The 24,146-nt window shown below is 46.7% G+C and overlaps 1 protein-coding gene across 5 annotated transcripts; it reads right to left on the reverse strand.

Moving 5' to 3' along the window:
* Positions 1-300: 300 nt before the first annotated feature.
* On the reverse strand, positions 301-24,111 carry rad54l2 (RAD54 like 2). 5 transcript variants are annotated; one of them, XM_062545359.1, is made up of 22 exons: positions 24,005-24,111; positions 21,091-21,320; positions 20,380-20,701; positions 19,723-19,856; positions 18,086-18,241; positions 16,989-17,221; positions 16,338-16,520; positions 15,828-15,961; positions 14,452-14,648; positions 13,654-13,996; positions 11,875-12,052; positions 11,105-11,329; positions 10,485-10,603; positions 9,880-9,998; positions 9,351-9,450; positions 8,951-9,156; positions 8,525-8,700; positions 6,158-6,357; positions 4,599-4,783; positions 4,153-4,242; positions 3,833-3,925; positions 301-3,036 (listed from the first exon to the last, which is right to left on the reverse strand). In XM_062545359.1, exons 2-22 carry the CDS (start codon positions 21,266-21,268, stop codon positions 2,066-2,068), a joined length of 4,542 nt encoding a protein of 1,513 aa, XP_062401343.1. In that variant the 5' UTR covers positions 21,269-21,320; positions 24,005-24,111; the 3' UTR covers positions 301-2,065. The 5 variants fall into 5 exon arrangements, with proteins under 5 accessions (XP_062401343.1, XP_062401341.1, XP_062401342.1 ...); XM_062545357.1 differs by having other exon boundaries at positions 21,091-21,325; positions 24,005-24,101; XM_062545358.1 differs by lacking the exon at positions 24,005-24,111 and adding an exon at positions 23,444-23,539.
* Positions 24,112-24,146: the final 35 nt, after the last annotated feature.

Genomic DNA, 24,146 nt, shown 5'->3' on the forward strand with positions numbered 1-24,146 from the left:
GGCAGGTAGATTTTTGTGATGCAGGAGCGCTGAGTGTTGAAATCTTTATTTATTTAATACTATGATCTTCATTTGGATTAACGCATTTCCTCTGATGACATTGTTTCTAAAGTCTACAAGATAGCACAACATCATAGTTACTCTCATGCATCGTAGCAGAAATTGGAAAGAAATTCAGTCAAAAATGAATTTACTGCGGTTGCCCAGATATGTTGACAGTATGATTTGTCAAGCCTCAGACAATTTCCACTTCCAGTGGCGGGTGTTCTGACATAACAAATTTGACACAGGCAACTGAACTCGAATACAGCAGAGTAGGATTTATTGTTAAAACATTGTTTTGGATATCTCCTCTTTGCAGTAACAAGTGAGGCATGACTCATGACTCCCCCCGGGCTCTTCCCTTCACTCCCTCCTCCTCTGTGGCTCGGCGAAAGGAGGCAACTCACAGATAGCTGGTCTTAGACTCGCTTCCACAGAGGAGCACACTCACAGATAGCTGGTCTTAGACTCGCTTCCACAGAGGAGCACACTCACACTCACACTAGTGCCCAGTATACGGTCACACAATACAGCTCGGGCAGCGTCACAATGTGGCTCACTGCACACACTCGAAACACAGTGCGTAGCTCAGAAAACGTGATGAGGCTTTCAGAGTTAACCAAATCTATTTCCGTTTGGAATGGACCGACTCCGTACAAACTATATCAACCATCAGTGCTGTCATTCTAGTGTAGTTGGGTTTCTGAATGGTCATGGAGCTCCTTGTTGTTAGAGGATTTTGTGCCATGTGTCACAATCCTGTTCTTGAACTGGGCATGTATTACCATCTGATACCTCTTGAACTTGTTAAGACAAAGAGGGACCTTTAACAAAATCTGACTATAACGTACAAAAATAATAAAAAATACAAATGAATTAACTTTCCACATTTTTAAATAAATAACTCGGGTATTTTCATGCCCAGAGACAACCCAAAAACATGCTGTCACTGGTCATGTGTTAAAAATGAATAGCATCAATACGTAGAAAAGAAATGTTTTGAATGTCAATGTAATGATTTGTACTGAATTACTGAGTATATTCTATGGAAAGCAGCCTATGAGAGGGAATTGATGTAACAAGAGAAATCACTTAACTGGTAGACTCTTAATGACGGGTGCTAAGTTGGGGAGCTGCATGTTTCCTAACGATTGCATGAAGTGCATCATTACTTGACTGGAAAACAATTTCCCACAATATCTTCAACACCTGAAAACAAACCGTACAAAGAAATAATAACAGTCTAGACATTCATGGTGATGTCCGTTAAGTTTAAGGGGGACAGAATTCGCTGCTACACAACTGTAGACTACAAAATCAGAACACAGCGTCCCAGTTAAGGCTGATGCTTAAACCAAAAGATGTTATCAGGACATGAATCCCTAACCAAAATGTCAATAAAGGCTAACATGAAAGTACATTCTTTGATTAAGCATTTTTTTTAAACAAGTAATTTTTACATACTTGACCCACCATGATCGCACATGAGTCTTATACCGCTTACTCACGTTTTACTTACTCCAAAATATGAATAAAAACATAATGGATGTCATACCCTATTCTCCACGTCAGCAGGCAATGCTACAGTACCTACCCATCAACGACTCATGTTGCTAAACTCATGTTGGAGAATAAGGGTTCAGAAACACGGATATGGGCTTGGTGGGCCACCGTAGCAGGTGGTCGCCGGGGGCAGCGCATTTTTTTCAAAGTCCGTGGAGGACCAGAACCGGAAGGAGCTGGAAGAAAGGGTTACGTTACGTGGAAAAAGAAACCCTTAGTGGGTTAGCAACTGGTCCCTTGGAGCGCGTAGAATTTCTTCAACCCTTAAAGTGCTGCCCCCAGCATACACTGACGCCATTGGTCAGCATTTATACTGACGCCATCGGTCAGCATTTGGATGAAGGAGTCTGTGTGCATTTCACTGTTCCTTGTCTTGCTGGTCCCCAGTTGGGTATATATACTGCATGTGTGTGTGTGCATGTGTGTGTGTGTGTGTCCAATTATATCTACTGGATTGGATTCACTGACCCATCACTTCAATGACATCGTCGTCCGAGCTGCTGCCCCCGTTCTCGGCGCCCATGCCAGGGTGCGGGGGGTCCTGCCTGGCCAGGGCGGCGCCCAGGAGGGTGGAGGTGGGCGAGGGGTAGTGGGACAGGAAGCCGGGGGCGGCGGAGGACGAGGAGGAAGAGGAGCTGGCGGTGGGCATGAGCGAGCTGGAGCTGGGGAAGAGCGACGGACTGTAGGGCAGCGGGAAGCTGCCGGACAGCATGCTGGCCATGCTGGGGTTGAGCAGGAAGGGGGGCAGAGAGGTGGACGGCAGGGCGGACGAGGAGGAGGAGGAGGAAGAGGAGGAGGAGGAGGAGGCGGCCGAGGTGGAGGCCAAGGCCGAGGAGCTGGGCAGAGGTCCGTTTCCCGTGGCGCCCAGGCCCACGGCGTCAGGCCCTGAGGATGACGAGGGCACCGGGGGGAACATGGAGTGCAGGTCGCCCAGAGCGTCTCCGAACTGAGCCCTGTTCCCCGCGCCGCCCCCCAGCAGAGGGTGGCTCATGTGGCCCAGCGCCCCCAGCAGCTGCGGGTTGATGGAGGGGAAGCTCATGGAGCTGCCACCACCGCCGCCGCCGCCACCGCCGCCACCCAGGGGGAAGCTGGGGAACTCGGACGCCCCCAGGGAGCGCTTGCCCCCGTGCTGTCTTTGGAACCACTTCCTCTTGCCGCGCAAGTCTCCTTCGTCCAGGGCCAGCGTCGGCCGGCTGTAGGCGTCTGCTGTGTGCCCGTGCTGCTGCTGCTGCTGCTGCTGCTGGACGTCACCGGACGTCTCCCCCCTGTCTGCGGGGGACAGGTCCCCTCCCATGGCGACGGTCTCCTCGTAGCGATGGAGCTCGCGCAGGATCTCGGGGCTGTCCGGGGGAGACGGGGAAGGCTGCTTTCTCTCCGGGGACAACGACGTTCCGCCATTCCTCACCGACAGCAGCGAGGCACCCTGGGAAGCTGGAGGACAGACGTCACATCAGTCAAGTATAGCGAATGGAGTCTCTCATCACCCAATAGCATCATGCAGTAATTAGGGATTTTTTTGTTTTTTGTTTTTGTTGTTTACTTTTACTCATGACATGCTGCATGTTGTGAGCAAAAGTGAACTGAATTACCTCTTGTGACCTGTGTATTCACAACATCTACAAATGGCAATGCAGATTAAGACAAAGCGATTTCCCAGGCAGGTATGGACTTTGGGACTATATTGGGGCAAAGCACAGGCGAAGCGAGCTGGGCCTGGCCCCTTCGTTCCAGTGAAAGGACATCTGAATGCCTCAGCATTAACCAAGAGATTTTGGACAATTCCATGCTCCGAACTTTGTAGGAACCAGTTTGGGGATGACATGGATGACAGAGTCTGGTGTGGATGAACTTGACTCAACAAAATAGAACACCTTTGGGATGAATTAGAGCAAAGACTGAGAGCCAATTTCCTCGTCCAAAATCAGTGTGTGACCTCACAAATGTGCTTGTGGAAGAATGGTCAAACATTCCCATAAACACACTCTTTAACCTTGTGGAAAGCCTTCCTAGAAGAGTTGAAGCTATTATAGTTGTTAAAGGGTAACCGACGTCACATTAACCCTACGGATTAAGTTCATATGCAAGTCAAGGCAAGTGAGCCAATACTTTTGGCAATATAGTGTATGTTGGGAGGCATATGAACCCCCCAGTATGTCGCATTGATGATACAATTCTTGTCAACATGTCATGCGACATAGTCATCATCGTGTGGTGTCCGGCCCTGTACCTCTGGACGTGCTGGAGACGTCCTCTGAGATCCTGCTCTTCCCCGAGGAGCGGATGGCGAAGATGCGACCATCACTGGTCCTGATGTAGGTACCTACGGGCAGAGGACACACACGGTTACTGTGCTCTTTAAGGGGAAAAAGGCATTCATTTTCATTATTAACTTAGCACAAAAAGTAAGGAAATGTGCATTTGGTAGACTATTTCTCTGTGGTAACAATGCTTTTTGGCTATATATCTTATACCATTGGAAAGCCTGTTTAGTTCGCTTTCAAATGGTGCTCCATGAGGTGAGCTGTATGAAGTGAGGTGCCTTTGTACCTTTGGAGCCTTTGATGATGTGAATGCTCTCTCCAGCGCCAATTCTGGCCTGCACGTCGGTAGTGCTGTTGGCCCCCGGGATCACAATGTCTATGGATGCAGGCAGAGGGAACATGAAACTACAGATCTGGTAAAGTCTACAAGCTTCTACTAATCATCACCGTATCTACATGCTCTTAATGTCCGTTACAAATGACACTGGATAAACAAAGATTCAGATGACACTCAAAGCGTGTTAAAAAAAAAATCACATGTTACAATTCTGTTGTATGCTTCAGAGACACAGATGGATGAGTAGCGATCAAGGTTCAAGGTGAGATTTATTGCCATATAGTAGTATAAGATACAAAATAGGAATTCTTTGCAGCCATTCACGTATGAGTGTGGTTGACAAAACAACGTGACTAATCTGGTTGCCTAGCCACGGTTGTTAGCGGCGTTCTCACCGGTGGTGGTGATGATGCGTTGCACGTACACGCCGGCCTTCTGCAGGTAGTTGACGGGGAAGTTGACGCCGGAGCTGGAGCCGGCGATGCCCAGCGAGACCTGCCGAGGCATCATGGGAATCGGCGTGGACTGAACTGGCCGCACACTCGCCACCGGCTTCTCATCCGAGCGAATCCCAGGACGCCTGGAGGAACGAGGAGGTCAAAGGTCATGATTACGATACATTTAATCATTCAGCCGACACTTTTATCCAAAGTCTTACAAATCTGGAAAAACGATCAAGCTACAGCAGCAGGATACAAAAAATAATATCTTTACTATGTCAGAAATAACCACAGGATGATCGTGCAGAGGAGAGTATAACCAAGGGGTGTCACCATGGGATAGTGGGAGAGAGAGAGGCTGTTGAAGGGGCAGTAGGGCTGAACTGGGTTACATGGCAGTTTATGGTGATGGTTGCTGCGTATACAATATGTTTTTCATGCAAGCAGTAGCACTTTACACAAATATATACTGTATATACTGTGCATTTGTTTGTAGCTTGGAGGATATTTCTGAAACATTTTTTTTCAAATGGATGTGTGTGTGTGTGTGTGTGTGTGTGTGTGTTTGAGAGAGAGAGCAAGAGATCGACTTGGATGGTGGGATCCACATTGTTACATGACCATCTGGGGTGGTGCTGCTGCTACAGTGGCATGATGGCAGTCCCATGATAAATGGTGGTGGGGATGGGGCTATGTGTACGTGTACTTTATAATGTGCTTATGTGTATGAATGCATGGGTATTTGGGCGTATGTACTTGTATGTATATTCAAGCAATAAACCCGAGAGGCTGTGGTTTATACTGTATATTAGAACGCCCCTTAGCTGTTCTAATATAGACTATAAACTACATACGTCCAAGTGCCAGAGTGGCTTATTGCGTTTCTAAAACGGTTACTACGTCGATCTAGCAAGATTTCATGAAACAAAGGCACAGCAACGAGAAATGTAACAATGTATTAATAGATAATTATTCTTCCACCAAGAAATATATTCCCTCCATATGAATGGTTGCCATGCAACAACGAGACGCAGCTATCTAACTTTTGTGCTAGTTGTGGTAGCGTATTACTATAGAACGAAATGTGGTCAAGGTATGATTTTATACTGGAATAAACAACAGCATCTAACGTGATTCAGCCAATCATATTCAAGGACCGGAACTATCTGTTTTAGAAATGTGTATACGTAGATATTAATGAATTAATTCAAGTTCAATTTAACAAAAACAGGTATTCCATAGTTGTTTGATTTAGTGATAGGGGAGGAATTAAATACGTTTTCACTTCTTACCACTCCCTTTGAAATGTGTGTAAAAATATATTCTTTAATTTATGTTATTTTTCATGTGATTTTATCTGGCACATTTGAAATCAAATTCAATCAATCAATCAATCAATCAATCAATCAACCAATCAACCAATCAATCAATCAATCAATCAACAAATCAATCAATCAATCGATCAACCAATCAATCAACCAATCAATCAATCAAATCAATCTAGTTGTATGCACCAGTTGTGCTGGCTGAAGGCGGGGTCGTTGCTGAGGGTCTGGCCGCTGGTTGGGTAGTAGTGTGCGTAGGAGGGTCGTGAGTAGGAGGCCACGGTCGCTCGCTTCTCGTCCTCGTAGCTCTTCTTGGCCGCGCGCTTCTCCGCCTTGGTCAGCTTCGAGTCCTTCCGGTCCATCAGCAGGGACTCGTGCTGGAAGGGGGGCTAGGGGACGACAGAAGTACGGGGTCAAAGGTCGGGGTAACAGTGTGATTCAACTTCATGTAGCCGCCTGCAGTTTTTTCATGCTTGAAGGAACACTACACAAATGTATATACTGTATGTGCATTTGTTTATAGCTTGGAGGATATTTCTGATACTGTGAAACCTGTGTGTGTGTGTTTTTGTGTGTATGGTTGTGTGTGTGAGTGAGACAGAACAAGTGGTAAAGTTCTGTGTGCACCAGTTGTGTTTACTGAAGGCTGGCATACGCTTACTGGCGTAAACTGACTGCATACTGTGCGTGATTATTTCTGAGATTCTGATACGTTTTCAACCCATACGTAACGCACAGTTCCAGGTTGAAAACGCATCAGAATCTCAAACATAACCACGTATGCAGTCAGCTACAGACGGCTGCAGGCGGCTACATGAAGTCGAGTCCACCTAATGACAGGGTGGATTTGGATTCCTTTCTGACAGGCAGGCTACACCAGTCACAAGGTCAAGTCAAGGTTAAGTCAAGGTCAAGGTCAAGTCAAGGTTACTTTATTGTCCCCGAGGGGCAATTATTTGTGCAGCCAGCAGACAGGCATACATAAGGACAAGACATACAACAATTCAGCAAAACATAAAACTAATCAGACCAACGATTCAGTGCATCGTTTGGATAAGTTAGTTTCTGATTGGAGCCAAAGGTTGTGGACAGGAAGCAGGGGATATAGATGTGCAGGTTTCAAGCCTGAGCTGCCGGGCAAAATCCAAATTTGCCAGCAGGTCAGGCAGGGTTCACCCACCCTACAGCAGATACCCACGTAACTGAAGTATTCCGTTCACGGAGCGTATGCTGCAACTATTAGCTACTGCTGTAATCAACTAAACTGGCTACAGCAGACGTTAGCGTAGCAGAGAAGCTACACCAGGCGTGTAATTGAAGTGTTCCGTTCGTGTTGCGTGTGCTGCAACATTATATCTTCCACTATAACCAGTGGAAGTAGCTACACCTGACATGATAGCGGCGCATACTTTCGAAAAAAATAGACCAGTCTTCTGAAATGGATTTTACGCGTAGCAAACGTAACGCTTCAGTTAGGCGCCTGCGCCTGGTGTAGCTTCCCTGTTAAGAGCACATTTGCACACATTTAATGCTCCGTGATCAGTTGCCTCTAGGACATGGTGTATCCCACCTAAGAGTCTGTGTGTGGGTCTGGGTTGGTGAGTGTGTGTGTACCTTGGTGATGTATTGTGGGAAGCGTAGGCAGGTGTCTCTGATGACCGTCTCCATGTGTGTGTGTGTGTGTGTGTGTGTGTGTGTGTGTGTGTACCTTGGTGATGTATTGTGGGAAGCGTAGGCGTGTCTCTGATGACTGTCTCCGTGTGTGTGTGTGTGTGTGTACCTTGGTGATGTATTGTGGGAAGCGTAGGCAGGTGTCTCTGATGACCGTCTCCGTGTGTGTGTGTGTGTGTGTGTGTGTGTGTGTGTGTGTGTGTACCTTGGTGATGTATTGTGGGAAGCGTAGGCGTGTCTCTGATGACTGTCTCCGTGTGTGTGTGTGTGTGTGTACCTTGGTGATGTATTGTGGGAAGCGTAGGCAGGTGTCTCTGATGACCGTCTCCGTGTGTGTGTGTGTGTGTGTGTGTGTGTGTGTGTGTGTGTGTACCTTGGTGATGTATTGTGGGAAGCGTTGGCAGGTGTCTCTGATAACTGTCTCCGTGTGTGTGTGTGTGTGTGTGTGTGTGTGTGTGTGTGTACCTTGGTGATGTATTGTGGGAAGCGTTGGCAGGTGTCTCTGATAACTGTCTCCATGTATGTGTGTGTGTGTGTGTGTGTGTGTGTGTGTGTGTGTGTGTGTGTGTGTACCTTGGTGATGTATTGTGGGAAGCGTTGGCAGGTGTCTCTGATAACTGTCTCCATGTATGTGTGTGTGTGTGTGTGTGTGTGTGTGTGTGTGTGTGTGTGTGTGTGTGTGTGTGTGTACCTTGGTGATGTATTGTGGGAAGCGTTGGCAGGTGTCTCTGATAACTGTCTCCATGTATGTGTGTGTGTGTGTGTGTGTGTGTGTGTGTGTGTGTGTGTACCTTGGTGATGTATTGTGGGAAGCGTTGGCAGGTGTCTCTGATGACCGTCTCCATGTGTGTGTGTGTGTGTGTGTGTGTGTGTGTGTGTGTGTACCTTGGTGATGTATTGTGGGAAGCGTTGGCAGGTGTCTCTGATAACTGTCTCCATATCCTCCTCGCGCTGCAGAATGCCCTGGGAGGGATCAGGCTCCTCCTCCACAAAATGGAGCAGAGACTCCACCTCACGCCGGGTGAAGTTGAGCACGGGGTTCAGGTCGTCCACTACACGGTCTGTGGAACACACACACACACACACACACACAGATAAATTCAGGCATAAATACAAAGACACACACACACACACCGATAAATTCAGGCATAAATACAAAGACACACACACACACACACACACACACACACACACACACACACACACACACAGACATAGTCCAGTGGTGAGAATGTTGGTGTGCCAGCCATGAGCTCACACATGTAAACGAACACACAACAGATGCTAGAGTGTACACTGGCCGTTGCTCACCGGACATGCCCTGCTTGGAGACCTGCCGGTCGTAGATCTTCTTCTCCAGGGTGAAGTCGCACACCAGACGGTAGATGTGACAGGCCTTGTGTTGCCCGTAGCGATACACTCGGCACACAGCCTGTGCGTCGTGGCAGGGGTTCCAGGAAGCGTCGAAGACCACCACGCGGTTCGCCCCAATTAGGTTCACTCCAAGACAGCCCGCTCTACACGTCACACACACACACACACACACACCTTATGGGGACCATGTTTTACTAACATTACAATAAAATGCTGATGATCAGTCTGAGAAAGAACAAATCACACACATAGGAGTGTATATGAGGAAGTGTGTGTCCTTTGAGAGCATGTGTGTGTGTGTGTGTGTGTGTGTATTGTGCACTGCACTGCACACTACCTGGTGGAGAGGAGGAAAACCCAAGCCATGTCGTTTGTTGGGTCGTTGAACTGGTTGATGAGTCTCTCCCTCTCTGAAGTGGAAGTGCTTCCATCCAGTCCTAACAGAGAATGAGACAGAGCATGCTTATCACATTTACATCACACACACACACACACTTTTACATGCATTTTTGGCTTTTTGGATCTTGCGTTAATGCATGCATCTTCTGATCCGTAGGCCTGATTTTCTAAAATGAGGTAACTGTTGGAATTCTTGGATCTTCACTGCCCCTGAGCAAGCACACTTTAGCAGACTAGCCTGATCTCCTACCTGGAGCACAAGGAACTCATCACCTCTTCTGTGTATATTTCAAATTCATATTCATATTCAACCACAACCTCAGTACACTACAGAATAAAAATAACTTATCTGCAGGCAGCAGCTTCATCACATCTTAGCAAATACTCTAAAACCTGTATCGCATTGCAACCAACAGAGAATCATAACTATAATACTGTAATTTGCCCTGCGGTCCGGGAAAACTTACGGTAATAGTTGACATTGCGCACCCAGGTCTGAGTGGAACTCTCAGGTCGAATTCTGGATTCTGGCATCGGTCTCTTAGACAGGAAGTCCTCAATGACAGTGAGTGTAGACAGGCTCTGACTGGTGCCCACATGCAAACACAAAACCAAACATCAAACATGGCAGCAGTGCACAATACCAAACATCAAACATCGTCGCTGAAAAAGTACATTTACAGGAAATGTGATATCTTTATATGTGATATCTTTGTGATATCTGGAGGTGGCAAATGTAATCTTTTGCTGTAGACAACAGCATGAGTTCATATTGGGTCAAAAGGTCTGCTGCACTTGCGCCTTGCTCATGCCTGCCTTTTACAAGAGTGTGTTTACAAGAGTGCTACAGTAGACGAGTCAAAAGTATCTTGTCTAGTCTAGTCACACAGTAGCAAAACCATAGGCTCACATGAATGTTTCTTTGTGATATAATGTTGGCTACAACAAAAGATTACATTTGGCAACTCCTTTTACAAGAGTGTGTGAGTGCTATATGACAGTCAAAAGTATCTTGTCTAGTCTAGTCACACAGTAGCAAAACCATAGGGTCACAGAGAAACCACGGTCTCACCTGAAGACCAAGATCTTGTCTCCTCTGCTGACACTCTCATCAATCATGTGGAAGAGCAGCACCATCTTGGCAGAGTTTTCCAGAATCCCTGGCTGGTAATGGGTCATGATGTCCTTAGCCTACAGGGTACCCAGGACAATAGATTAGTGACCTGGGATGTCTCTCATGGGGCCTTAGTCAGTATACCATTGTAATGTCTTTCATATACATTACCCAAGTCATTAGCAGAACAAACATTGTCATGTGCGAAATACTGCATTTGAATTTTGTACTTTCTGCATATGTCTTGAAATCCAAACTCATGGCATAACTTATTGGCATTGTTTCAGCTTAATGCACAGCAAATGGCAAGAATAATATTCCTGAACCACAAACTGGTTGAGCACTTTTTTTTTTTTTTGTCTGTCTGTCTGTCTGTCTGTCTGTCTGTCTGTCTGTCTGTCTGTCTGTCTGTCTGTCTGTCTGTCTGTCTGTCTGTCTGTCTGTCTGTCTGTCTGTCTGTCTGTCTGTCTGTCTGTCTGTCTGTCTGTCTAACGGAATGGTTCTGACTGTGAATGCTAACCTGACCCCCAGTCAGCTTTAACACCTTCTCAAGCGGTCCAAGGGAGGGAGGGGCTTACCCATTCATAGGTGATGACCTGATTGGCTCTCTCCTGTATAGGGTTCACACCCAGTACGGGCAGGTTCCCTTTGCCTTGGCCAGAGTCCCCGGACTTGCCCTTCATGCCAGGGGCTGCACAGCGGGCATTACCAGGGGAAGTGAGGTCATCCAAGTCCAGGTCCTGCTCATTAGCAAGGTTCTCCTTCTGTAGAGCTTCGTACAAAACATCTGGATGGTTCCATATCTATGGACAGAGAACAGCAGTAAGACCAGGTTGGTAAAACTGCAGCGAAGGAACTCAGGGGCACCCTGAAGCGTTTCCCAAAACCATAGTTGCTAACTAAGTTAGCAACGTTGTTGGTTGCAATGCAATTTCCCATGGCCAACCAATTAAGTTGCTAAAAGTTTAGCAACTAATGTTTTGGGAAATGCACCCCAGAAGTGTGCTCTCCTCTGAGTGACCGAGTATATTTGTATCAACAGAAAACACAAACCCAAAGCACTTTATTTTGGGAAAATATCAAAAATGCATGACAACTGCAAAAGGAAACAGAGTTTGAAATTCTGTTGGGGCACTTCAAAAGTAATGTCCAACTACTCAAGTTCATACACCGAACTTCATATTGCCTAACTGGCATTCCGTGGAACAGAAGTCTCAGTAATATGCCTAACTGCGTTTTCACAATTTCAACTATTGTTGCTAAAACATATAACCATAACCGTAACTGGCATTCGGGGACCAAAAGAATGAGCCAGACGTTTGCGTAACGTTCCTGAGTCCAGGCTCACCTTGCAGCAGACGCAGAAGGCCTTTAGGGGGTTGAGGCCCAGCCAACCGCTGTTGCCCGCGTCCCTGAAACGCCTCATGAACTCTGTGTAGAGCGCCCTCTGCAGGGGGCCCAGGCGCACCAGGATCACATGCTCCTCCTTATCCGGCAGCTGGGTCCGCAGCACGTCATGGCCTCGTCTGCACCGCAAGCACACGCAAAGACATAGGTCAAAGGTCAACATAACGGACATTTGGTATAGCCGAATGAACAAGTTGATTCTGAACGATCCTTGAATTTCCCTTTGGGGATCAATAAAATATCTATCTAAGAAAGGGGAAATGTGTATAATATGCTGAGGTACTTGACTTAATGATGCCCAACTAAGCAGGAGAAAAGACTAAATCGAATTGTGTCATTGGTAGCTGAGTAGGAGTTGGAGTTTAAATGCCAATTTGAATGTGCATGTGGGCATTAGTGTCCCCGATTTGGATATGTACATGATTATTCATGTGTAATCTCTCCAGTATTCATGCAATTCATGTCAAAGGCAGCTGAGGGAGATCTGATTACATGGTTACTGTGGTTACTGTTTCAGTTCTGATGCCCTGTGAGGATGGAGCACCCGTGTTTATTCACAACCAAATATAGAACTGGTGAGTGGAGCTTTTGTCAACCCCCAAAACCAAAATTCAATTCTCAGTGTCCTCTCCCTGCCATTCAGCGGCTGAGTGGAAGGTTTTAGGCTTGTAATGTAGACGTAAATGTAGAATATATTAGATGAGAAAGATTAAAAGTGAGCAGTGCAGTGCAGGGGGAGGCAGAAAGCCCAACAGGGCTATTTGGAGCTTGCACCAATAATAACAAAATGTCACAGCATCTTACGAAACATTATATTAACATATTTATAATAGTATAACTAGACTAGAGAGATAGCAAACCAGCAGTCCCAGACAGAGGTGGACATCCCGGGTTCAGAAAGTAAAAGTCCTGCCAAGCATTTGATCCAACCATCTAGTAAACCAGCTCATCCAAATCAGCAGCCCAGTAGATCAGATAACTAGTGCTATCCCCTGTGTTAAGTGCACAGGTAGAAACAATCTATGGCAGGACTTTTACTTTCTGGACTCTGGGATGTCCACCTCTGGTCCCAGACAGGACAATAATCACCAAAGCCAGACGAGCAGTAGCAGTGGGAGCAATAACTGTACTGTACTGATGCTGGTGGCTCGTGCCACTCACCAACTGTCCTGTGACCTGTACTGTCCTGCACCTCTCATACTGTCTTGTGAAACTTGCCTCCTCTCCCATGGCTCTCGCCCACTGTATCATGTGACGCACAGCACCTTCTATGAGTGCACCACACTATTGCTAGTGGCTCGCTATTTGCTCTAACTGCCTCTCCGGGCCAGGCCGAGCACGCACCCAGAGAGGGGTAAAGCGGAGAACTGAACTGCTTGTCAATCTGACAGAGATCCATATCTCACTATGACGTCTTTGCGACACGCCTCTTTAAGCAGTCAGGAACTGTTTGAATTCTGCTTCCATAGAGAAGCCTTATGTTGCTCTATCTGGTCAGTAATGAAGGATCGAAACTGGCTGGGGCACCTGCACCGTAAGCCGGCGAGCCGGGTTCGATTCCCGCCCTGTGGTCCTTTCCAGATCCCACCCCTGCTCTCTCTCCCATTCACTTCCTGTCGATTATCTACTGTCTCCATCATTAAAGGCATAAAAAGGCCAAAAAATATACTTAAAAAAAAAAAAAAAAAAAAAAAAAAGTGCTGAAGGATGTTTGCCGCACCTCTGCACGAAGCCCTCCAGCAGGCTGTGCAGCACGTGGCTGCGGTAGCGCATGAGCCGGACGTCTTGCGGCGTGCTGTCCATGCACTGCCCGTTCAGAATGGGCCGCTCGAACATGTTGCTGAACTCCTGCCGCGTGCCCAGGAAGTCGGGCCGCACAAAGTCCACCATGCACCAGTACTCCGTCAGGTTGTTCTGCAGCGGGTAGCCCGTCAGAACCACGCGGCGCCGCGAGCGGATGTTCTTCAGCGCCTGCGACGTGCTGGCGTGGCAGTTCTTGATGCGGTGGCCCTCGTCGCAGATCACCACGTCGGGACCCGGCCGGGACAGGGCCTTCTCAATGCCTGCAGCGCCAGACGTGAGAGTTAAGATCAGATTAAACCCCCCTAAAGACTAAGTCACTGCAAGAGTACTGCAGTATGTTCAGTAAGATAGTAAGATAAACCCCACCTAAAGACTAAGTTACTGCAAGAGTAGTATAGTATCTTCAGTAAGATAAACCCCACCTAAAGACTAAGTTACTGCAAGAGTAGTACAGTATCTTCAGTAAGATAAACCCCACCTAAAGACTAAGTCACTGCAAGAGTAGTACAGTATCTTCAGTAAGATAAACCCCCACTAAAGACTAAGTCACTGCAAGAGCAATACAAAGTGGTTTTGTTTCTTTTAACCAGGATAAAACACTGTAATGCGACTTATTCACAATGCGGCTACTACACAGGAAATGACTGTACACGTGAACGGGGCTTTGAACTGGTCCCTGAGTAAGTGCTGAACTGGTCTCTGAGTAAGTGCTGACCTTTGAGCAGCTCCTGCTGCCGGTCCTCTTCGTCCAGGTCGATGATGACGGGCCCGGTGGGCTTCTTGGACTTCCTCTTGCGTCCCGTGACGAAGCTCTTCTTGAGGGACAGCAGCCGGTACATCTCGTAGCCCATGAGCAGCACGCCTCCGCCACTGCTCCACTCCTCCACCACCTTCGCCCGAGCAACCGTGGTCCTTAGAGAACAACCGCAAATACTATTACTCATCCAAAAAAAAACTATATAAGTGTGTGTGTGTGTGTGTGTGTATTTATTTTACTTACTTGATCACCAAATGCACGTAAAAGCATTTTATAAATAAATAAAATGCTTTACGTGCATTTGGTGATCAAGTGAGTAAAATAAACAATGTATATTGCAACTACCACTAACTAAAGTGTTACACTTTATTTTCAGGTAAATTAATTCCACTCCAAATAGCTAGACTTGTTGGTTGGTTTGCTATTTTGCCCTTTCCCCCTCCTGAAGTTTATGTTTATGCTTTCTGGAGGTTTGTTTTGTAAATAAATGCAAATGTGTGAGGGATAATGGACAACAGGGCGCTCGGTTCCCAGAAAGTAGAGCACGTTCGAGGTGGTACTACAGCCCCAGCGCGCCACCTCAACTGCATTATGTTCTGTGCACTGAACTCCATGGAGCCCTTTAACCCCCTTACACCACTGCTGCCACTTGTGCGCTCATTTGCTGTTAGAACTGAAATGTTTTCATGGCTAAAACTTGTTTGTAGAACCACTTCTATCCGCCACATATCAACTAATTTCTCAACTTGCAGAAAAGACTGCCGTTATTAGCTCTAAATGGATGGCTGCTATGGCTAGAGGCCAGTTGTTCCATCTATCTCGTTATCAAGAGGGCATAACCCAGGATTCTGATGAACAGTAGCTTAGTAAAATCGTGTACTGCCATGCAACAAAACTAAAAACCACCCCAGTCGACATGAAACGTGATGTCCTCAAATTTACCTTAAATTACCCCTGAAAACATTTTTCCTGAAATGTATATTAAAACAACACTAAAGCACTTTTCCTCTGTCGCACGTACGCTATTTGTTTATTCCACAGACAAGGTAGAGTGTGTTGCAATGATTTTATGAAAGTATGATGTATTGCGTATTGATTTTGGAAACATTATTTTAAGGTATGAAAAACTCTTTAGTGTTGCTTGAAAGGGTCATTCATATTACCTTAAAATGGCAGGTGTGAGTGTGAAACCCCTTTAATCTTACATTTAAGGTGTCAAGTCAGGGGTTCCCTTGATTTGTTGTGATTAAGGGGATAATTAACGGGGTAGTTAAGGACAATAGGAATGTATTCACATTGTGTGTGTACACGTGTGAGTGTTTGAGGATGCATACTTGTGCTCGTCGTTGAGGATGTGTACTCGGAAGGGGCGCGGGGCGATGTAGCTTTCGTCATTGTCAGGGGTCAGGCTCTCTGGAGTGGGAAGCCAGAGGTTGAACTCCGCCAGCCAGTTCTGTAGTGTGTTCACCTGCAGCACAGACGAGAAGAACGAGGGAGAAAGGGATTGAGAAAGAGAGATGAAAAAAGAGAGATGGAAAGAAAGGATATGCAAGACACGCAGAGTGACCAGGAGAAGAGAGGATGCCAGTGAGAGGAAGAGGGAGAGAAAATGTCCGACAGAAACGAAGAAATTAAGTAAACAAGACAGACAGGCTGAGGTGGCCCACTCACAATTCAAGCGTTTGAATTCCTGCCACGTTATGCCACATTACATTCCAAATGACTCACCACAGTTGCTACATTAAACTGGCTACTAAAACACACTGCAACACATTCACACACACACACACACACACACACACACACACACACACACACACATTCACACACACACACACACTCACAGGCACGATGGCGAGCACGGTGTGGGCTCCGGTGTGGCGCAGCAGGATGTCGATGAAGGAGATGACCTGCAGGGTCTTGCCCAGGCCCATGCTGTGCGCCAGGATGCAGCCGAAGCCACTGCTGCCCTTGTAGCGCTCCATAGACTCCACCAGGTTATCGTACAGGAACCGGATCCCACCAATCTGGGGGGGGGGGGGGGGAGGAGGGGAGGAGGGGAGGAGAGGAGGGGAGAGGAGGAGAGGAGAGGAGAGAGGAGAGGAGAGGAGAGGAGAGGAGAGGAGAGGAGAGGAGAGGAGAGGAGAGGAGGGGAGAGGAGGAGGGGAGGAACACAGGATACAAGGAGGGAATGGGAGAGGGAGAGAGAGAGAAAGAGAGAGGAGGGCAGGGGAGGGGAGGGGAGGAGAGGAGAGGAGCACAGGACACAAGGAGGGAGAGAGAGAGAAAGAGAATGATTAAAGGGAGTGAATTGAAAAGAAAGAAAAAAAAGTCAGCAAGTTGAAAAAGGATAGCACAAAACACAAACACAAAACACACACACAACAGACACACGCTTGACAGAAAACACTAAAGGCAATCGTGAGTTCCACAGCTGCCTCACTGTGTGTGTGTGTGTGTGTGTGTGTGTGTGTGTGTGTGTGCGTGTGTGATACCTGGTGGGGTTTGACGGCGCGGGCCAGCTGTGGTGCCAGGTAGAGGTCGTCCTCCTCGGGCGGGTGGTTCATGTTGACGAGCACGCGTCCCTGGGCGTCGGGCTGGTTGAGCGCGTCGTTCACGTGGGCGCCGCTGCTCTCGTCCGCGCCCGGCGTCTCGTCCTTGTCCTCGTCGTCCGAGTCGCTGCTGATCTGCAGGGCGTCGTCGTCGCCGGAGCTCAGCTCGATCACGTCTGCGGAGACGTCACAGAGGGCCCAGAGGGGTCAGAGGGAGAGGGAGAAACAGACTGACAGGAGAGCTACACCGGGAGAAGTAACAGGAGCGTTCCGTTTACCACGCGTATGCTGCAGCAGTTAATAATCACTAGAATCAATGGAAGTAGCCACACCAGACGCGACAGTGGGGCGCAAAAAAATAGACCAGATTTTACGCGTGGCGAACGGAAGGCTTCAGTTACGCGCCTGGTGTAGCTCCCCTCCCCTGTGAGACGTTCATTAGCAGGGGAACCTCAAGTGCTGTCGTCCACACAAAAATCGCTTTCACCGAATGTTTCCAAATAAAAACGTTCCTGTTTTGTAGCTGACCAGACATCACACAGCTACATGCTCTCCTTGCCACACAGACTTGCACAAGCATTTTTACAAGCTTGCAAAATTGTAACATGTACATATATACATGCCACGCATACATGTTTGCATGACTACATGAATATCCGTGACTGGGCTCCTTGCCCCTTTGTTAAGAGTATGACTGTGACGCTCCACAGCAAGAGTGAATAAAGCTAAGCCTCGCACCATTACATCCTGGAACACTGTTTTGGAAGAACTGTCTGAAAAATTGCAAGTGTCTGTGTTAATTTGATTTTGCCACATTATCATTATTGTCACTTTATTATTATTTTTTTTTATTTCTCTCATTATTATTATTAGATCTTATGAGCTCACTTTCCCTGCTGTATATAGTTTTCTTTTGATGTCTGACATTTTTATACTCAATAAAAATTGTTGATCACAAAAAAAAGAGTATGACTGTGAAAGGAGGCGCACTTTAAGGTGAATTAACATGCGTGTGTGTCATACAGACGTCCTGGTCTCACCATCTCTGGGCTTGGGGAGGAGGAGGAGGGGGAGGGGCAGAGACGGAGGCGGGGGTGGCACGTCGCCCTCGTCCCCACTGCTGTCCAGGCAGATGACCTCCCCTCTGGCGGCAGACGCTGGTCTTGGGGCCTCACTGCTCTGAGACACACTGTCATCTGGAAGGGACAGAGGAGGGGCCTTTACTCAACAGGCTCATGGGTGAGTGCAGGAACTAAGGGTGTGATGGTGGAGTATGCGCTGGGTGCTGTCTGTGTTAGTGCCTGTTCCTTTTTTTCTAGAATAAAACATCCAACATCAAAGAACCCAAAGCATGACACAGTTTGCCTTTATCTAATACCATCTTAACCATACCATCTCCACTTGTCAGGCTGGTCAAAAAGCAGGCTGGTCAAATAGCTGGTGCAGTTCCCACCTGCATCCAATTTCACACGTAGAGTGGATTTAAAATTCAAAATTTTTTCTCCTGAATACGAATACACGTTTTCATTTGTATCTACAGAAGTGGACATAGTGGACAAAGACTGGACATGTCTATTTAGTGTAAGACTAAAAAAGTAAAGAGTGATGAGTATAGGACTTAATGTTAACAAAGCAAACTACTTAGGTGAGCTTATAGGCTAATGCCAACTACACACAGATCTGGCTTTCTACGTCACTCTGGCCTAACATACACAAGACTTTAAGCCTCACCATAAAGCAGACAATGTCAACTTCAAAACTCAACGTAAAGCAAACAATGCTTGCCCAGCCCTGTGCTTTATCTAAAGCCCTACTCAATCCAGTGAAACTAAGTATGTTAGAGAGTGCGTGCTTATGCTTGCTACACTTGTGGTGAAAGCCAGTTGGCGGTCAGTTGTTTCAAAAGAGGCTCTGAGAACGAATGAGTCATGAACACCATAGACAAGCCACGGCACCACTCTGGGGAGGGTGGGGTGGGGAGGGTGGGTGACCTGTGGGGTGTGGAGGAGGAGGCTGTGTGTTGATGTGTGTGTGGAGGAGGAGGCTGTGTGTTGATGTGTGTGTGGAGGAGGAGGCTGTGTGTTGATGTGTGTGTGGAGGAGGAGGCTGTGTGTTGATGTGTGTGTTGAGGAGGCTGTGAGTAAACAAGCCGCTGCAGCGCTCTGGGGAGGGTGGGGTGGAAGAGGGTGGGTCTGTGGCCTGTGGTGAGAGGGCCAGGTCTATGTGAGGAGGTGGAGGAGATGGAGCTGCTACTACAAGTGTATGACTGCATTTAGGTGGAGGAGAGACTCATGATGTGACTGTGTTAAGCTGGAGGCTGTGTGGCCGTGTGCGTTGAGGCAGAGACTGTGTGACTGTGTGTTAGGGTGGAGGAGAGACTCATGATGTGACTATGTTGAGGGTGAAGGCTGTCTGGCCTTGTGTGTGTTGAGACGGAGGCTGTGTGGCTGTGTGTGATGAGGTGGAGGTTATGAGGCTGTGTGTTGAGGCGTGAGGTGAGGCCGTGTGTGTTGAGGCGGAGGCTATGTGTGGATGTGTGTGTTGAGGCGTGAGGTGAGGCTGTGTGTGTGGAGGCGTGAGGAGTGGCCGTGTGTGTGGAGGAGGAGGCTGTGTGTGGATGTGTATGTGGAGGCCTGAGGTGTGGCCGTGTGTGTGTTGAGGCGGAGGCGAGGCTCACTGGCGGGGGGCTCGGCGGGTGCTGGTGCCATGGGGAAGTCCTTCCTCTGCTGCTCCAGGCGCCGCCGCCTCTCTAGCTCCTCCTGCTGGGCGGCCTGCGTCACGGCCTCCAGCTGGTGCTCCTTCAGCAGCTTCCTGGCAGCACACACACGGACAGGACGGGTGTGAGATACACAAGCTAACTATTGATCTGTGATACGCAGTGCAGAGGAGAAGCAATTCAATTAGTAGTGTACTGTGCTTGCACTGTGGTTATGATATGCCACTGTGAGATCAATGATGAACCCTTGGGAGAGATTTAATGAAGCCGGAACGGAAACAACATTAAAGTACGAGAGGCATATACTGATGAATAACTCTGACTTAAAGATGCCCTGCTATGGGTTAGGAATCACATGGAACTGCGTACAGTACCTTTAACATTAAGAGAATGTAAAATTCATAAAACATTCAGTAATGTTGCCAAAAAATATAAATAAATATATATATTGTCATCAGTGATTCCATGACATGAGGTTAGGAAGTGCAGTAATTTGTCCATGACTATATCAAACTACCTTGATCAAAAACTTGCCTTACCCCCTCACTGACCACCAGGTAAAAGAATCAGGTCTGAACGCGTGGTATGTATGTGTGTGTGTGTGTGTGTGTGTGTCACCTGATGTTGCGTCTCATGTGCACGGGCTTGGAAGATCTCTTGTTGGTGCCCCCGGGCGCCGGCGTGCCTGAGCGGCTCTCTGGGCTGGAGGGGGGCTGGGAGCCGGCGGCCGAGGGGGGGCGGGAGTTCTGGGGGGAGGAGGGCCGCGACGTGGACCGCGACGAGGGCTGGGACGCCGCCCCGGAGGACGGCCGAGACGGAGACTGACCGGCAGCGCTGGAGGGGGAGGCGGCCCTGTGGGGTGAGGTAGGTGGAGGGGTGTCCAGGGCATCCCTTGGCCCAGCGTGGTCATCTTCAACTTTGGCACTGCCAGGCCGCTCCACTGAAGAGATGAGCATGAGCACACACACACACACACACACACACACACACACACACACACAGAGGGCCAGTCAGGGAGAGAACTGGTGACTGCTTATGAAGAAAAGAGTTCAGGGATACCGCACGCACATCTAAATGTGATAAAAACTGGACGCTAGGCATACGAGCAGATGTCAGGAAAGAACGTGAAGACATGATGAAGGGCTTGGGCCCGAAACATTACACATGGTGATATATTATTAAAAAAAGGCTAAGGAGCATATTCTGGTGTGCGGACTCATAGTTCTTTCCTGCTTATTAAGAAAAGCATTACAACATATTAGTAACAGAATTTTAGACAATAAAATTTGTCTTGTTTTATGTATGTCCTGCATGTCACTCTCCACTTACCAGCTGAATCTTCCTCGTCGTCCCCATCATTCTCATCATCTTCCACATCCTCGTTCATACCCTTCTCCTCTTCCTCCTCATCCTCCTCCTCCTCTTCTTCTTCTTCCTCCTCCATATCTTCCTCTTCGCTGTTGAGGCCAGGCTCCAGGTCGCTGCCTGAGATTGCCTCTTCAGACATGGCGTCGTGCGGAGCTCACAGAGCATTACCTGTGCATCGTCCCATGGTTAACCTGCACTGCAGAGAACAGCTCAGTCAGACAACACTGGACCCACCAACAGACCAGCACACAAAGGTCAATGTAACCTGGTGAGGAGCATAGATATCTATGGTGAGGAGGAGGTGTTCTTCATTAGTAGCAATTAAGTAACTGATCTAGTCTTCTCCACCTCAAATATGCACCGCACATGTACAGTGCTGCTGATAGACAGGAAATTATCTGTGCCTGAAATGATCAAATACATTCAAAGACAATATAGAGAATAGCCTTTCTTGACATCGTATATGGCCAAGCTCAAGCCTGAACTCTATCAGGCCTGCGTGTAACAAAGGCACAGTAGGAGAGGGTGTAAGTGGGTCCACCATAATTTCCCAAATATTAGCCACAGCTTATATATTGATTTTGTAAAATTTCCTCAGCTATGAGGCTAATACACGGGGGTAGTTAATATGGATATGGTATTATGGTTTTGTTTCTTTTAACTTGCATAAAACACTGTCCTGCAGCTTCTACACAATGCAGCTAATATAGACAGGAAATTACTGTATTATACTTATTTTACTTATTTAACTACTCACAGAATCTGTATCTCTATGATCTGTGCTCCAACAGACCTTATGTGTCAATCCTGCAATCACTTTCACGAGATGTCTAGGTATGATACTAAAAAGTAGCCGTGCAGGCAGAATAAGGGATCTCTCACTTCTGTATCTCAGTTAGGACATGAGGACCAGACCAGACTTAACAAATACTAAAATGAGGGGTTTATATAGAGACCAAATGTATTATTTCCATCCAACACATTCATCTTTCTGAATTTCTCACAGTTTTATAGTTTTTTGGTTTTGCTGCCAGAGACAGGAGTTCTGACTGCAATCTAGGATAGTGGTCCAAACAACTAGAGCCCCTTGCTGAAGGCAAACTCATGCATATATTTAATGCATCTGACGTGCAGTCTACACCACTTCATTCCTAAAGTTCTAAACAAACAGTGACTGCTGTTGTACACAGACAGAGTGGGGGATGGGAGTTTATAATAAATGAATGTCCATCATTAAATATTTACTCATTCCTGCACAACAACTCATGAAATATACATATGCCTCTCTGAGGTAGTTCACAAAGCAGAGAAGCAGAGGGATAGCGGACGTAGACAGAAAGAGGTGAAAAGTAGTTATCAACGTGTAATAGAGTTAGTCAACATGTCACCTGCGTCCTGTTCTTGGCATTCAAGTCATTTTCTCGAGATCATTAATGCAGCTAAGTAGCTAAAGTACATTACATTAAATAGGTGACTCAACTGAAAATATATAAATCTGGCTGATCTTTCCATCCATAATGTTTATTTAATAAACTAAACCATTCTACTCTTATGATTACATTGGTCATTAGTCCACCAAGTAGCCTATTTACTAGAATACTTACAGTGATACCAAATAGGAGGGAAATATAAGCGAATTTTCGTGAACACGTAAACAGTAATGCAAAGCTGTTTCATAACTGGCTTTATGTAACGTTAATCACCAGTTTAATTGGAGCTCAGGTGATAAGCTAACTTAACGTTACTGCAAAGAAATACATTATCTTTGCAGTAATAATAAAAATGTTTTAAAAAATCAGCAACCTTTTTACTTAGATGCAAATTTTTGCTCTATATAATGGGGTCAGTGGTGCCACATTGACACCGCTGAACGTAAAATTAATGTTAACGTTGCATCCGGAATTAAAAGATCCAGTCTTTTACATAACACACGTTAGCTTAACGTTTCATTGTGCATATCGCTAATGTCATCACTCACTAGCACCGTGTTAGCAGTCTCTGAGAGGAAAAGCAGGACTATCCGTAGGAAACAATACACTGTGTAATAGTAAAGGGAAATGTTCTGCCAAAAATCACCAGCCAGTCGACGCAAGCTGTTTGAAAGCTGCGTACGATGTATCGATGCAGCTCTAGAGTCCAGCTAACTGGCTGGCTATGTAGCATAGCTACCTTTTTAACTAGCTACCGTCTATTGTGTCCATAGTTGGGAGAATGATGGCTCCCCGAAAATCAGTTATATTAGCTAAGGCAGCTATATTATATTTGCTGCACCGTTATCTGGTTAAGCTTGGAACATGATATGCAGAACCCCTACCTTTTGCACTCCCTTTGAAGAGTAAGCTTATTCTATCTTGATCATTAGTCAATTTTTAAATAAGCACTAATTTCCTTCAGTTTTTTTCGAGGAGCATCAGGAAGAATTGTCCCCTGCACACATGTCATACACAACTTTAGGGTTCCGGAGAACGAGGGAAACTGACTGGGAATAATTTAAGTGGAACACACGCAGCCTACAAAACCTATGCTACAAAAAATATAGATAGCAGGGCATGGAATATCTACTGCAATGGCCTACACGTTCCATATTTTCATACATTATGTTCTATTTCCACACATCGTGGGAAGCTTCAAAGGCATATTTCAACTCATACTATTTGTCATCATTTTTTCAACAGCATCCACTCAGAAACCTCCTCTAATGACAAGATAATAAAGGGGAGTGTGTTGCAGCAATGTATGTTAATTCCATAGACGCAAAGTTCGATCAGAAGAATATTGATATTATTATTATAGTATTACCTTAAAGGACATGAAAGTCATTGTATTAAATATGAATCGATAATGAAAATATTTCCATTCACAGACGAGTGCTCACCCATAATTAGATATTGGTGCAATGTAGAGTGTTTGTTGTGTTGTGGCATGTAGAATACACTACACAGCAAGCGAACTTGAAGCAAACCTGAAGCAAACACATCAAATACAAGTCGCATGTGAATGACGTAGATTGCGTGCGC

The sequence above is a fragment of the Sardina pilchardus genome, chromosome 9, assembly GCF_963854185.1.
Source record: "Sardina pilchardus chromosome 9, fSarPil1.1, whole genome shotgun sequence".
NCBI lineage: Eukaryota > Metazoa > Chordata > Actinopteri > Clupeiformes > Clupeidae > Sardina > Sardina pilchardus.